The sequence below is a fragment of the Bemisia tabaci genome, chromosome 3 (genome assembly GCF_918797505.1).
Source record: "Bemisia tabaci chromosome 3, PGI_BMITA_v3".
NCBI classification, from domain to species: Eukaryota; Metazoa; Arthropoda; class Insecta; order Hemiptera; family Aleyrodidae; genus Bemisia; species Bemisia tabaci.
Window position 1 is genome coordinate 58756882 of NC_092795.1, and position 13472 is coordinate 58770353.

The 13472-nt window shown below is 39.4% G+C and overlaps 2 protein-coding genes across 2 annotated transcripts in view; both read right to left on the bottom strand.

The window, feature by feature from the left end:
- LOC109030769 (facilitated trehalose transporter Tret1) overlaps window positions 1–13472 on the bottom strand; it is a 41794-nt gene that overhangs the window by 18923 nt on the left and 9399 nt on the right. The window lies entirely within an intron of this gene.
- LOC109030772 (facilitated trehalose transporter Tret1) overlaps window positions 7844–13472 on the bottom strand; it is a 44998-nt gene continuing 39369 nt past the window's right edge. Inside the window, exon 5 of the mRNA XM_072298903.1 lies at window positions 7844–9329. Within this exon, the coding sequence (XP_072155004.1) occupies window positions 8514–9329 (816 nt within the window). The 3' untranslated portion in view covers window positions 7844–8513. The remainder of the gene's footprint in view (window positions 9330–13472) is intronic.

Here is a 13472-nt window from a genome sequence, read left to right on the forward strand (position 1 = left end):
GAAACTACAAGCGAAAAATACTTCCAATGCCTCAAAAATAATTTTACGACGGAGAGTGACCAATTTTTCGCGTAATAGAGAAAGCTAAAAGCGTAAAGCGTAATAGTGGAAGTTCGCGCTGTATTTAATAGAATGTCTGCTAGTGAGTGAAATAATTGTCATTCATTAAAGCTTGATTAAACCAGCATGTCCCAATTTTTCATACTTTACTCTTCAAAATATTGAGGTACGGATACAAAATCTGAATTAAGCAAATAAATAAAGTAAAATAAAAAAAAAAAATCATTTTTCCAGCATTTTTGTAAGCCCAGGCGCCTCTGAGGACTTATTTCCGGTTTAGTTCCGGTTTATAGTACTCCTCTTCCATTCAACCACTATCGTGCGTACGAGGACCTTTCTTTACTCTTATTTTCTCTTTTCCCGTTCCTTTATTAATTTTCCGCATTTTTTCTCGGTCATAATGTTTTCGCTCATCTTATTTTGCTATATCCGGCAGAGGGGCGCGTCTTTGATGCGTCAGGGGGGCGTATCGGCCAATGGCAGATTGGCTCTATGGCCAGTCCGACTCTGTATGTATGGAAAATCGCATCAATACGGAGCTGTAGTTTAATAGTTGGGGAAAGGTTTGGAAATAGTTTCGTCTGCACATTGAAAATAAAGACGGCAGTTCTTAAAATAGAGGGTTTCACTGTGAAATTTTTATCGTGAATTTTCATTAGTGGTGCTTAAATTTTAAACCTGGACACAGATTTTTGAATTTTTCGTTCTTATCACGCAATTCCAATATTATTTTTTTACCGACTCAGTTACTATCTTCCTCCTAACTCAACTTTCCCTCCTAGTGGGACACGAATCTCAGGATTGATGGAGACTAGGATCAGTCAGTTTACAGTTTTTACATCATTGAGGTCATCACGAATGTAGGAGCTCTGTGACACTTCTGAAAACACTGAGATGTCAGTAATTCTCAATAACTTCCAACTTAGTGTATACTTTGTAAAAACAAATTGAACGCTTCAACTCATTTTTCATCACAAAGTTGAATGAGCTCGAAGTTTATGTATTCATCATCCTTCATGTAATTTCCTGGCCGTAAATGACTTTTCCTTGATACCTAAAAAATTCCAGTTTATTCATTCATTTTTGAAACCAATTATCACTTCATAGTGGAATTTGGTGATTCTCTCCTAGAGTCAAGTCGCGTTATCTGGACGCAAATGTCAGGAAAATTAATTGCAGGTATAGAATCAATTTAAAGGCACACAGCACACTACTCATACTCCAGTGCTGAAGTAAATTAAATCGAGCTGTCCCTACTCGTAAAGTGCGATTTTTCAGTGACAGTTGAGTATCCCTCGGTTTTTTACGATGACTTCATCCTTAATTTTTGGGAAAATTTTTTGCAAAAAAGACAATGTTGTCAAATTGCCAGCCATCTGCACAATGATCCGTAATCGTGTGGACGTACATGGATTGTTGCGATATTAATTGTATGTTACTATTTACTTTGCTTTCTTATTTCTCATTTTAAAATTGCACTGAAGAGAATGTACCATTAAAATAGCACGGTCACTCAAATTAAAAAGGTGGAAAACAGTCCACCTCTTTTGCAGCGTGACAACTAGTGCGAAGACGTGATTTTTTCACGTTCCTACATTGCCTTCAGATATGTTAAGGACCTCATTCTAGAGATTTACTCAGACGTCCATTATTGTTCCTTTGTTGGTTTTGACTTATTGTTTGAAGTGGAAGTCTGCCGCTCAAGTCTTATTCTGCACCCAAAAATCAAATGTTCATACGAATCCTAACAACAGCGCAAATGGTATTCTTAGTAAATGAAGGCGTTTTTTTTCCGAGGAGAGGAAAGAGTTGCTGATTTGATTGCTCCTGTCATCTCTGTTGAGTTATACCGCCGTGAAACACCCATTTAAGTCCCAATGAATAACTTGGGAGCGGTTTAAGTATTTTCTGAGATAAAAAAAGGTAAAATCATCCGATAATACACACAGTAGATTTAAACTTTAAAGAGATTTCTGGCAAAACTATATTTTTGAAGAACAATTCAAGCCTTTGACTCGGTCAGACTATTTTTTTAACTGAGTGGCCCTGTGCAACGATGTTGACCAGAAATGTTAAGAATTTTGGAGTCTGAAATCAAATTACGATTATTTCGAGCACTCGAACACTGATACTGCCCATTTTAGCTACGTGGTAATTTACAGGAAGCCAATAATTGCACGAATTTATTCAAACCACCTTCAAAAAAATGGCCTGCGTCTCAGACTGCCGATTCGGCCATCGAAGCGGGGTTACAATGGATGCTTTTGATGACCTAAATCTCTAAGAACAATTTTAAGATGAGTATAGGAACAGTATTCGAGTTACAAGGGGAGGAGGTTGGGCACAGGGGCTAGAGCCCCATCCAATCTTTTCCGTTTTCTTGATAAATTGATGTTGCCGCAGGCCTCCAATCGTTGTTCACACGTCCTCCTAGTTCAAAATATCGATACATAGTAATTTTACACGTACAATTGAATTTTCACGACAGAAAATTGACATTTCCTAATTTGTGATGACAATTTTTTTCGGAAAATTCATTTTTTTTTTTAATTGAGGAAATATGTTTCTCCAGAACACCAATTAATTGCTCCGCAGAGAAAATATATTCCCCTTGGATCACTGACTAATTGGTTACGGAGAAATTAGTTAGTTCTGCAGAGAGAATTTTTTTTTCTCCGGGGCGATTACTTAGTGTTCCGGAGAAAAGTACTTTCTCTTCTGAACGATAAATTATTGCTGGGAAGAGAAAATATTTTTCTCTCGAACACTAAGTAATTGCTGTGGTAATAAAAAGTATGTCATAGTATTAAAAAGTCCTTTGGGGCTTTAAAATCTGAGTCACCTGTCGTATATCCCGTTACACTTTTGAAAAGTAATTGACTCGATTGTTTTATGCCTGAGTTTCTCAACTGCGCTGCCCATTTTAGTCACGTGGTAATTTCCTGGGAGCCAATACATACATCAATTGGATGCCAAGGGGGGCAGCCCCTGGGGGTGGGGTTTCTTGGATGTCAGATGGAGCACCCCCGGAGGCTGGCCTAAGTGGATGCCAGATGGGGCACCTACAGCCTACGGGCCGGGTATGCAAAATGACTGTCGTGACGCACGAATAGTGGCATCAAAATTTCGCAATAAAATCACGCAGTGGGTTGAAGGCGCTCTTTTGTATATGAAGGCGTATTGCACTAAGTTGTTCGTAAACACGGACTCTCGGTATTTATCCATGAAATATCACAAATACCACGATTTTTAGTTCCTCAGCATTAGCATTAGCGTCTCTTATCTAGTGGGATGATGACGCAAATATAATTTATTTTGAACTATGAAGACTATTTTGACAAGATTTTCAAGACAATTTTGTTAGACATATCGACGGTGTAGGTCAGCAATCACATAACTCGGTTTGCGACGTCGCAGACTTCCTGTCATACTTTATTTTTTAAACGGCAAACTACTCAACGGAAATTCTTTAAAATTGCCGTGATTTGTCTTCTCTGTGCGAAGAAAATTCTGCAAAAACTTCAAGGAATGATATCAACTCGTTCTCCTTTAAAAAGATAACATAGAGGTGGAGATTTTAGACACCACAAACGAGGGTTATAGGACATTTCGTCAACGATTTTTTGTCCGCGCGCCTGTTTTTTCCAGTAATTTACGTCCACGAGTTTTTTCGGCACGGGAGTTTTGGTCCACGTGCCAGTTGAGACCCAAAGTTAATTGGCCCACATGTAAATACAAACGACAATTGCTCACGACGTTTTTGGATGAAAATGTATAATGTCTTGGAAGAATGAGGGTTCGCTTGTTTCTTTGTTCGTCTGTTCGATCCAACGGAGAATAATATATAGTTGAGAGTTTTGGTAAAAATGGGGGAGCGTCAATTCCATGAGACAAAATTCACTAAAACTCTCTACACCTCTTTAGTGTAACAGGACTTAATTATCTTTCAAGAAATTCCCACCTTGTTATACCTGAACCGGATAAACCTCTATATTTGCCTCAGCTAAAGGCTCTTAGATTTTTCCTGTGTACGATAAGTATCTTGATTTATTTTGCGAGGAAAGATCTGTACTTTTAAAGGATGCCTGTTATTCTTAATACGTTCAATTTCGTATAATATTGTGCAACACCTCTGTTGTAAAATAGTTGCCTCAGGCGCAGCCGCACGGCGGGCGGGCGGCCAGCGCGAAACGCGCATCGGCGCCTACAACCCTAAGTGGATACTTCAAGCATTGTGCAATTCGTGAAGTATCCACTTAGGTTTGTAGGCGCCAGTGAGCCTCTCGTGCTGACAGCACGCCGTTCCGCACTGGTAGGCTTTAATATTTATACTCGCATAGTCAGCGTTTTTTAACTCATGATTTTGAAATGTTTGCACACCCTGCATTGATTATTCTCATTTAAATTGATGGGAAAAATATGTATCCATTTATCAAAGGAGAATAATATTATAATGTGTGTTTTTTAAATATTGGTGGTTCCGTGTCAAATTTAATGATTTCCAAAGCTCTTTAATTTCTTTTTTCACATTTTGTGCTTTTATTGTTCTACAGCTCACATGATAGAAGAGCAACATTGTGATGCGTTTAAATAATTAAATAATTTTTCGGAAAATTGACTTTGCTACAATTAAACTCAGTATTGGGCGGAGTAATAAATTCATCGGTGCTATGCTGCCGTGCCAAGAAAAAACGCCGTATAAAACCTTCAGGCGTTGCCACATTTCCTTTTATAATACACGAATTTCCTAGTAAATGTATGAATATTTGTCTTCCAATGTTTCAGATAATAGTGTTCGCAATAGAGAATTTGCAGGTGTCTGACATTTGATGAATTTCGTGTTTACGTGGAAACTATTGAGTGAACTGAACACGAGGATACCTTTGGTTTATAAATTGAACAATTATTGGAGAATATATGACGAAATGATCTAATCTACTAAAATACGTGTGTTAAAATGGGAAATGCCGCCAGATGACGTCACTAGGCAGAAGCATTGCATTTTCTCACTTTTAAATCTACTTTTCTATTTCCCATATCAGAAAAAAATTATAAAAAATACTGTGAAATCAGCTCCTAAAGCACTTTCAGATGAAGCAATAAAAAATTTGCATGCAAATTCTCCATTTAACCTAAGGCTTCTGACAATATCAAAGAAAAATATTCATAACTTTTCTCAAAAATAAACCATATACCGAAGGAAATTTGGCAACTCTCGGATGTTCTTCCTTAGCACGGCAGTGTGTGCGACACTGAAATTAAGTTAAGGTGTAAGCGAAACAAGCGAAGCATCCTCATTTCGTATCTTATACAACAAACACTGAGCGAATTTTATTACAACGCCTGGATGCAACTATTCGAACTCTACAGATGTCCGTGTTGCATGCGCACGAAATTGAAGGCGTTTTGACTCTCCAGGAACTCACCACTACACCCGCGGCATGGGAGCGGGTTGTACAGCATACAGGATCCAAAATCCTACCGTGTTATAGGCATGGTGCCTTGTCGTAGGGTTCACGCCAAGTAAGTTTACGTACTGTTAGACTACATCAGATGATCCGCCATCTTGCTTCTTGCATTTACTTCACATGTAAAACTGACGTCAGACAATCTTCTGTCGCAATCTAAAAATGCGTAAACTTATTTGGCGAGGACTCTCATGTGCACGCATGGAGCAAACGTATGGTCGGTCCTCAAAATGACTTCAAAACTTTGCTACTACAAAACCAGTCAAATTGCCACCACATTCCTCGCTGGGCTGATGATAAATAATCTTAGGTCTTAAAAGCTAAATGTCAAATTGTTTCTCCTCTTCAAAATCTGTATATTTTTTTTTGTCTCCATGTATTGGAAGCGTGGCTGCTGCCGGATGATTGATGGGAGAAAAACTGTAGAAACGCAAGGATATAATTAAATATTCAGAGGTGGAAGTTTTCCTTATTGATTTTGATAATGAGAATTGTTTGAGACAGAAGTAAAAAGATAGAAGCAAGATGAAAAATAACCTTTTAGGCCTCATGTGGGCTTTTTTCATTGGAACACGTATGCATGTATTTTTTTTTGGCCCAATCGCGAGTTTTCCTCAGTGAATATTTTTTGTATCGTTTCAGCGAACCGCCGCTTGACGCATGAAGGTATAGAAAATCGAGGTAAATTGCACTCTATGGCATTCAAGGACATTGAATTCTAGCAGAGAACCTTTAACTGTTGGCGTGGAAAATTCCGTGCATCTAGCGCACATACTTCTCCTCGGAGTTCTAAACTCACTTAGCACATGTCAGCATCGTGAATGACACACCTCCCATTTTAAGCGTATAAAACATTTTCATCTATGGGGTCATCCACCCATCCGGGGTAACTGTAAAATACGCAGCACTCTAGTCCTAGATTGCATTGCGATTTGTTACGATTGAGTAAGGGGGAATCATGCACACCTACGAAACCATTTACGTCAATAATGTGGGGGCCGTCAGTTTTTGAAAACTAACGCCCTATCCACTGGGACTATCTAGCATTTGCAACAAAACAATAAATAGGCCCAATGAATTTTTTCCCCTACTATTTTAAAATATTACTAGGTACTTTCACAACTAGTTTTATGTTTTTCTCACGTGTGGAGTATGAGATGATTTCGAATTTCCCGAGGAAACATCAGCTATTACTTTGAAGCTATCATTGAAGATATGCGATTTTTTACATGAAACTCTTCATAATGAAAATGTGTTTATGTCCAATCCATGAATCTCACAAAAGATTGACCCGCCTTTGACTATGAAAAAAAACTAAATCAGGATTTTAATGATGGGAAATTTTTTATTTGAAGTGTAAATTGGAATATTATAGATTTTGTGGCAACACATTTAGTTTTCCAATTTTATTTTTTTAAAACAAAAGTACATCTCATAGAAAATGTACCACACATAAGTACAATCCAGAGAGTACAATGTACATGTACTAAAAAAAGTGGTCAAGATTATCACAAAGAAAACCAGGATTCTTCAACGCGCCGCGCTGTCGCATCGTCGCGTCGTGGTTAATCAAGCCGGCAAACATTTGAAAATTGCTTGAGCACTCTACACTTGACTGCAAAATTACTTTATCCCTAAAAAAAGCTTTCTAAGCCAGGCAGGCAATTCACTTATCCATAAATTATCAGCACTTGAAATTCCCGATATCGGGGACCGATCCGCGTATCGTTCGACAGTGAATTTTATAAACCACTTCTACTCTGATTCTCCTTCTACCTTTAATCCAAAGTTAAGCACTTGATTTAACTCATGCAAAATTCTGTTTTTGAGAGACATTTGGATTACATTGTTCAGTGAGGAACCACTATTTCTGGCTCACTTTAGAAACAATATGTATGCCATTGATTTCTCCATGTACTTTGCTTATGTAGAAGAGCTCGAGATAGTGGTTCCTTATTGCAAAATTTAATCCGTTTAGGTACATGTACGCAAATGATTTTACGGCATTAAGTGAGCAAGGAAAGACCTAAAAATGTATGGAAAAGTCCAAAAACCTAGCTCAAGGTTAACCTATGAGCTAGGTTTTGAAACGAAGGCAAAGGTACCCTATTCGTTCACGCGCCAACATCTAACCATAATGGTAGTAGTTTTTTCCTCCATAAAAAGCTAGATTAACTACCTAGCTGAAGCAACAGCTTTTTCCGCATTTACTCTATACAGGACTTACCTCTACAAAACACCTGGAGTGAATCATTTTTTCATTGTTACCACAGGATTTAAAAATTGGAATTGGAATAACGAGAAATACAAAGAAATTATCATATATTATTTATTTATCACCGATCTCAGCAGAGTAGACAATTAGCCTTGTTAAATTTCGCAGTTTATTGATATGCAACAAGATTTGTGAACAACGGAATACAAATCATTAAATAAATAACTACACTGCTCCATGGTGTATGATTTCTGACCAAAAATATTTTTCCCAAAATTAATGGCTAAATAGCGATTTGCATTACCTCCGATCTTTCTTCGTGTCAAATATAAACAACTTGCTCGGCCAATCAGCTTCGTGTCAAGTCTACTTCTCCTAAAATTTTCCTAGTAGTTAACGCCACAGTAGTAGACAAATCAAAATATTTTCAACCGAATTCACGACGGGCAGACTTAAAAACTAGTCTTGCGGGTTGTTCGCTCAGATCTATAAGTTTGAATCTCCTAGTTAAAATGGACCGAGTTTATCCGAAAGGAACCATCCCACATTACGTTAAAAAAGAGAAAAAGAGGTTTGAAGTTTTATTCCTGCGTAAGACTCAATTTAGAAAATAAACTTTAGTCCCCCTTTTCACAACAATTTTTTTCGATTTCGAGTTTTTGGCAGAAGAAAATATATACGACCGGTGAAATTCGACATCCTTATCTCAATTTTTCCGAAAATGTGGGTTGGTTCTCTTCTCATAAACTCGGTCCAAATGACTTATCACCTCATGTTATCGTTTCAACCTTTCCACTCGGCGAAATCTCGTTTTCTCTCTTTTTCTGTGTCGGTCGGAACCCTTGCTCGATCTCATACAATGTCTTACCCTGGGTCTCGGGCAGGACGAACATCCCAAAAAAGATCCCCGTGAACGCGAACCCAGCGAACATCAACAACATACCCCATATCTGAAGGGTCTCCATACAGAAAGCGTAGAGCTTCAGAGTGACGAACATGCACGCAGAACCGACCAAGAAGGCAGCCCCGTTCATGACCCCCCGAACATGCAGCGGAAACATCTCACCGGGCATCAGCCACGGGAGACTCAGCAGCCCCGTGGAGCAGGACACGACGGAGACCACAGTGAAAAGCACGGGAACCCAATCGAACGGCTTAACCGAAACCTCGCGGTATAGATACTCGTAGACTCCCATAACAAAGAGGGATAAACACATGAAAAAGCTTGAGAAAATCGTGGCGAACCTCCGCGACAAGGACGCCGTGAAGTATAGGCCAACGGTCATGTTCGTTATGAATCTTGCCACAGACGTGAATATAGAGACGGCTAAAGGGTCGTAGGATGTGCCCAGAGTCTCGACGAACTCAACCGTGTAGAATAAAACATCGTAGATGCCGGCTCCGCAGTGGATGATGTGGAACAGCGACAGGATGAGGAAGGGTTTCCAGACTGTCGGCTCGAGAAATGCTCGGATGTGGAATTTCTCGGTCCTCTGCTGCGAAGACAACCCGAGAGACTCCAGTTCTTGCAGGATGTTCGTGTGGGAGCGACCCAACCGCAAGTAACTTTCCGTCGAGGCCTCAACCTAAAGGTAGGAAAAAAGTCGCATCAGCGGGTAGATTGTTGAATCGTTGTCGAAAAACCTTGATAGATATATAGCATGGAGATGTTGCATGTGTGAGGGATTTGCGATTTGACTGTTGATTCTTATGTAAAAGTTCGCGAGAAACACGATGGTGCCACTGGTTCTCTCTGAAATCAACTCCCAAGCTCAGAAAAAAGCTCTCAAGTTGAGGCCAAAATGGAAGGGATATCCCACGCTATCCTGAGAGTCCACCTCTACATCAAGACATACTCTCCATGCAAAGATAGGAAGCAAATACATTAGCAGGGTTGCCGTGTTTTCAGTTTTGGAGTCCCCAAATAAAGTGGCAGCCCTGTCAATGTATTTGCTCCCTATCTTTGCATGAAGAGTTTGTCTTGATGTAGAGGTGGACTCTCAGGATAGCGTGGGATATCCCGTCCATTTTGGCCTCAACTTGAGAGCTTTTCTTGAGCTTGGGAGTTGATTTCAGAGAGAACCAGTGGCACCATCGTGTTTCTCGCAAACTTTTACATAAGAATCAACTGTCAAATCGCAAATTCCTCACACATGCAACATCTCCATTGTGAGGATAGGGAGTTATCGATCAAATTCATTCGATATCGATTCAACAAGCGACTCGCAGGAAAAGAGCATTTTATTCGTATGAAGGAAATCCTGCGCAGGTAGTTGCTATCATAAAATATAAAATTTGAGTTGAATGACGAGATGACCATTTTAGGAATGGACGCATTTCTATCAAACAGAGCTATGTGGGGGTGGGAAAGATGGGGTCTGCTCGTTAGTGCTCGGGCCATAAGAATGAATGGGAAATATAAAGCGACAGTGACGAGCGCCGTCGTCGCGGCTCCTCGTAATAGGCATTAACTCATGAGCCCTGTCCACAACGCTCTAGACACATGCCCATGACTCATGGGTGCCGCATTCAGTTGGCTCACAATTCCTTTTGCTGAATTGGAAAAGCGGGATTTTACATTCTGTCAGATGGAACTATGTGCAAAGTGTATGAGCCATGGGCATGTGTCTAGAGCGATGTGAACAGGGCTCATGAGTTAATGCCCACCACGAGGAGCCGCGACGACGGCTTCGTCACTGGCGCTGAATTATATTTCCCATTCACTCTTCTCCATCTTTCCCACCTCCACATAGTTCTGTTTAATAGAAATACGTCCATATATAACATGCATAACATGCATCGATGGCCACGGTGCAAAACCACTCATCTCCGTTGCGGTGTTTCAAAATTCCCCCTCTTATTTCATTTTGTTGAAGAGAAACAAGCCAATTTTATAGCGTGAAATTTATACCGAATAAAGCATTCTGCAACAAGAGAAGAAAAATCAAGGATTTTTCAAGAAGCTACGCACTTCGTCCAGTTTTCCAAAGGAAAAATAAAAAATCATTACAGGAAGTCTCCAACCTCGCAAACGGAGATACATGGTTTCGTGCTTTAGCCGTCGATAAAATTCACAATCCATGGTGTTTTTCATTCCATTTTTTCTCTCAATTTTATTATTTTCTATCAATTTTATTATTTTCTATCAATTTTACTATTTTCTATCAATTTTACTATTTTCTATCAATTTTATTATTTTCTATCAATTTTATCCTTTTTTTACGAGTATAAGTGCCTAATATGGCAATGACTGAAATACTAGCATCGGCACATCGTGCGCTATTCTCGAGCAAAATCATTTTTGATGTAGTAAGGTTGCCAGTAAATGCGGTTGATAATAACCGTCAAAAGTTGGCAATAGCCCCCTTCCATCCTCAAAGACCAAAAGGAAGCGCCGCAATTTTTTCGCTCTAAGGACTCCATGAAAGTGGAGGGGTCCATAAGTCCATATGTCCATAATCCCTCTATTAAGGTACTCCAGCAACGCATATGCACCTCTCGACGTGACAATAGGTTAAATCAAGTTGAAATTTTAGTGTTTTCAGTTTGCCGAAGGCACGACCTCCTGCACGGAGAAAAAAACTTCATGCGTGGGACCCGAAGTTTAGGTCATATGGATCTCTGAAGTTTTCGGATTGAGCATCTGAACACTTTAGGTCCATCTGCTGAGGTTTGGATCACAAATCTGAAACTTCAGTTCTTACATCTGAAGTACTTCGGTTTTCACATCCGAAAAACTTCGAAACTGAAGTACTTCCGATGTAAGAACTGAAGTTTCAGATGTGTGATCCGAACCTCGACAGCTAGACCTAAAGTGTTCAGATGCTCAATCTGAAAACTCCAGAGATCCATATGACCTAAACTTCGGGTCCCACGCACGAGGTTTTTTTCTTCGTGTAAATAGCACTTGGTTCGATAGCAAGTTAGGAATACAGAAAAAATTATGACCGAGAAAATATGCGAAAAATTTATAAATAAACGGGAGAAGGGGAAGTAAAGAGTTAAGGTGCTCGCACGCATGATAGTGGTGAACGGAGGTCCAAGAACTATGAACGTCACTACAGATTTGGGTGTTCTCTTGGACATTTTAAAACCACCTAGTGCGGCACACAACAAAAAAAAAAAAAAAAAAAAAAAAAAAAAAAAAAAAAAAACCCGGTAGTAAGTCCCGAGAGGCGCCAAAGTCTACTCCAATGCTAAAAAATTTAAGTTTTGGAGGGTTTTTTTGGGATAGGAATTCTTAAAAATGACTATTGATTTGGACACACCATAGCATATTTCGAGCAAACTTAACCTTAATTTATCTTAAATTTGAAAAACAAGAGACATCTGAACGCGATGCAACTATTCGTGCTAAATGGATGTCCATAGTGCATATGAAAAATTAAAGACGCGATGAAGTGAGCAGTGGAGCGGGAACTCACAATAATACTCTGCTCTATGCTGCTATTGAGAGACGGGAGAAAAGTAAAAGTTACAAAGCGAGGCCGGATTACGCATCTCCTATCTTCGGCTAAGTTACTAGTCCTTGGAGCCCTACAGTCCTTGGAGCAGCACTATAAATGAGGCAAACGAAACCAACCTAATATGGAAATAGAGCAAGGGAAAAGATGCGCTTTGACGACGGCGCAGAGATACGACTATTCGTGCTTGATGGATGTCCGTGTGGTATCTACAAAATTGAAGGCGCTATGGCGCGAGGCGTGAACTCGCAATGCTCCGCTCTATGCTGCTGTTGAAGTGTCGCTCCGATTCGGGAGAAAAGTTATAAAAAAAGGCTTTAATACGTCTCTCCTGTCTTTGGCTGTGTTGGTTCTCGATTCTTCCTTCTTATTTTTTTCCAAGTTCACGTCTGATTCTTTTTTAGGATGGATCCGTTTCCCATTCCACACTTAATTTTATCTCTATCTTTCCTTCAAAATGTCCCGCTGTATTTACTTACTAGATTGAATCATTCATTTTTTGATGAGGTTAAAAAGATCTTTCCGGCTAATATGTTTCTTGGGTTCATCATTTTTGGACTTTTAGTTTTTAATAGCAGTATTTTAGGTCGCCAGCTTAAGCTCGGTTCCTCTGGAAATGATGGTGGTTGGATGCGTCAAACAGCTTTGATTTTTTTTTTTCGTTCAAATGTCTATCGATTACTTTAATACGTTCAACTTTGCAATTTTTACCTTTTACGATTAATTAACTTTGAGCCTAAAAAAAGATCAGCACTATTTTACGCTATTTTCAGGCTCAAAGTTGAATAATCGTATAAAGTAAAAATTGCAAAGTTGAACGTATTAAAGTGATCGATAGACATGTGAAATGAAAAAAAATAAAAATAAAAAATCAAAGCTAATAGACGCATTTAAGCACCATCATTTCCAGAGGAACCGAGCTACATTAAAAACTAAAAGTCTGGAAATGATGAACCCAAGAAACATGTTAGCCGATTCCCGGCCAGGCGACCTCAAACAATGGTTGCCTGGGTCTGGTTGTTTAGTAAGGACGGAGGGGGTATGGGACTAAAAAGCGCGGAATTAGTCCTTGTGGGCTATTTGAAAAAGTAAAAAAAATAGAAAAAAAAGTAATATCTTTTCAACCTCATCGAAAAAAAACTCGAGATGCCGAATTGTGCCATGTCATCACAAATCGAGACAAATCACAGCGAGTATCAAGTGCCTTAATTTTTTCTGCATGCAACATGCAATACATAATCTTCTCCCAGACGCCAGACCAAGGTT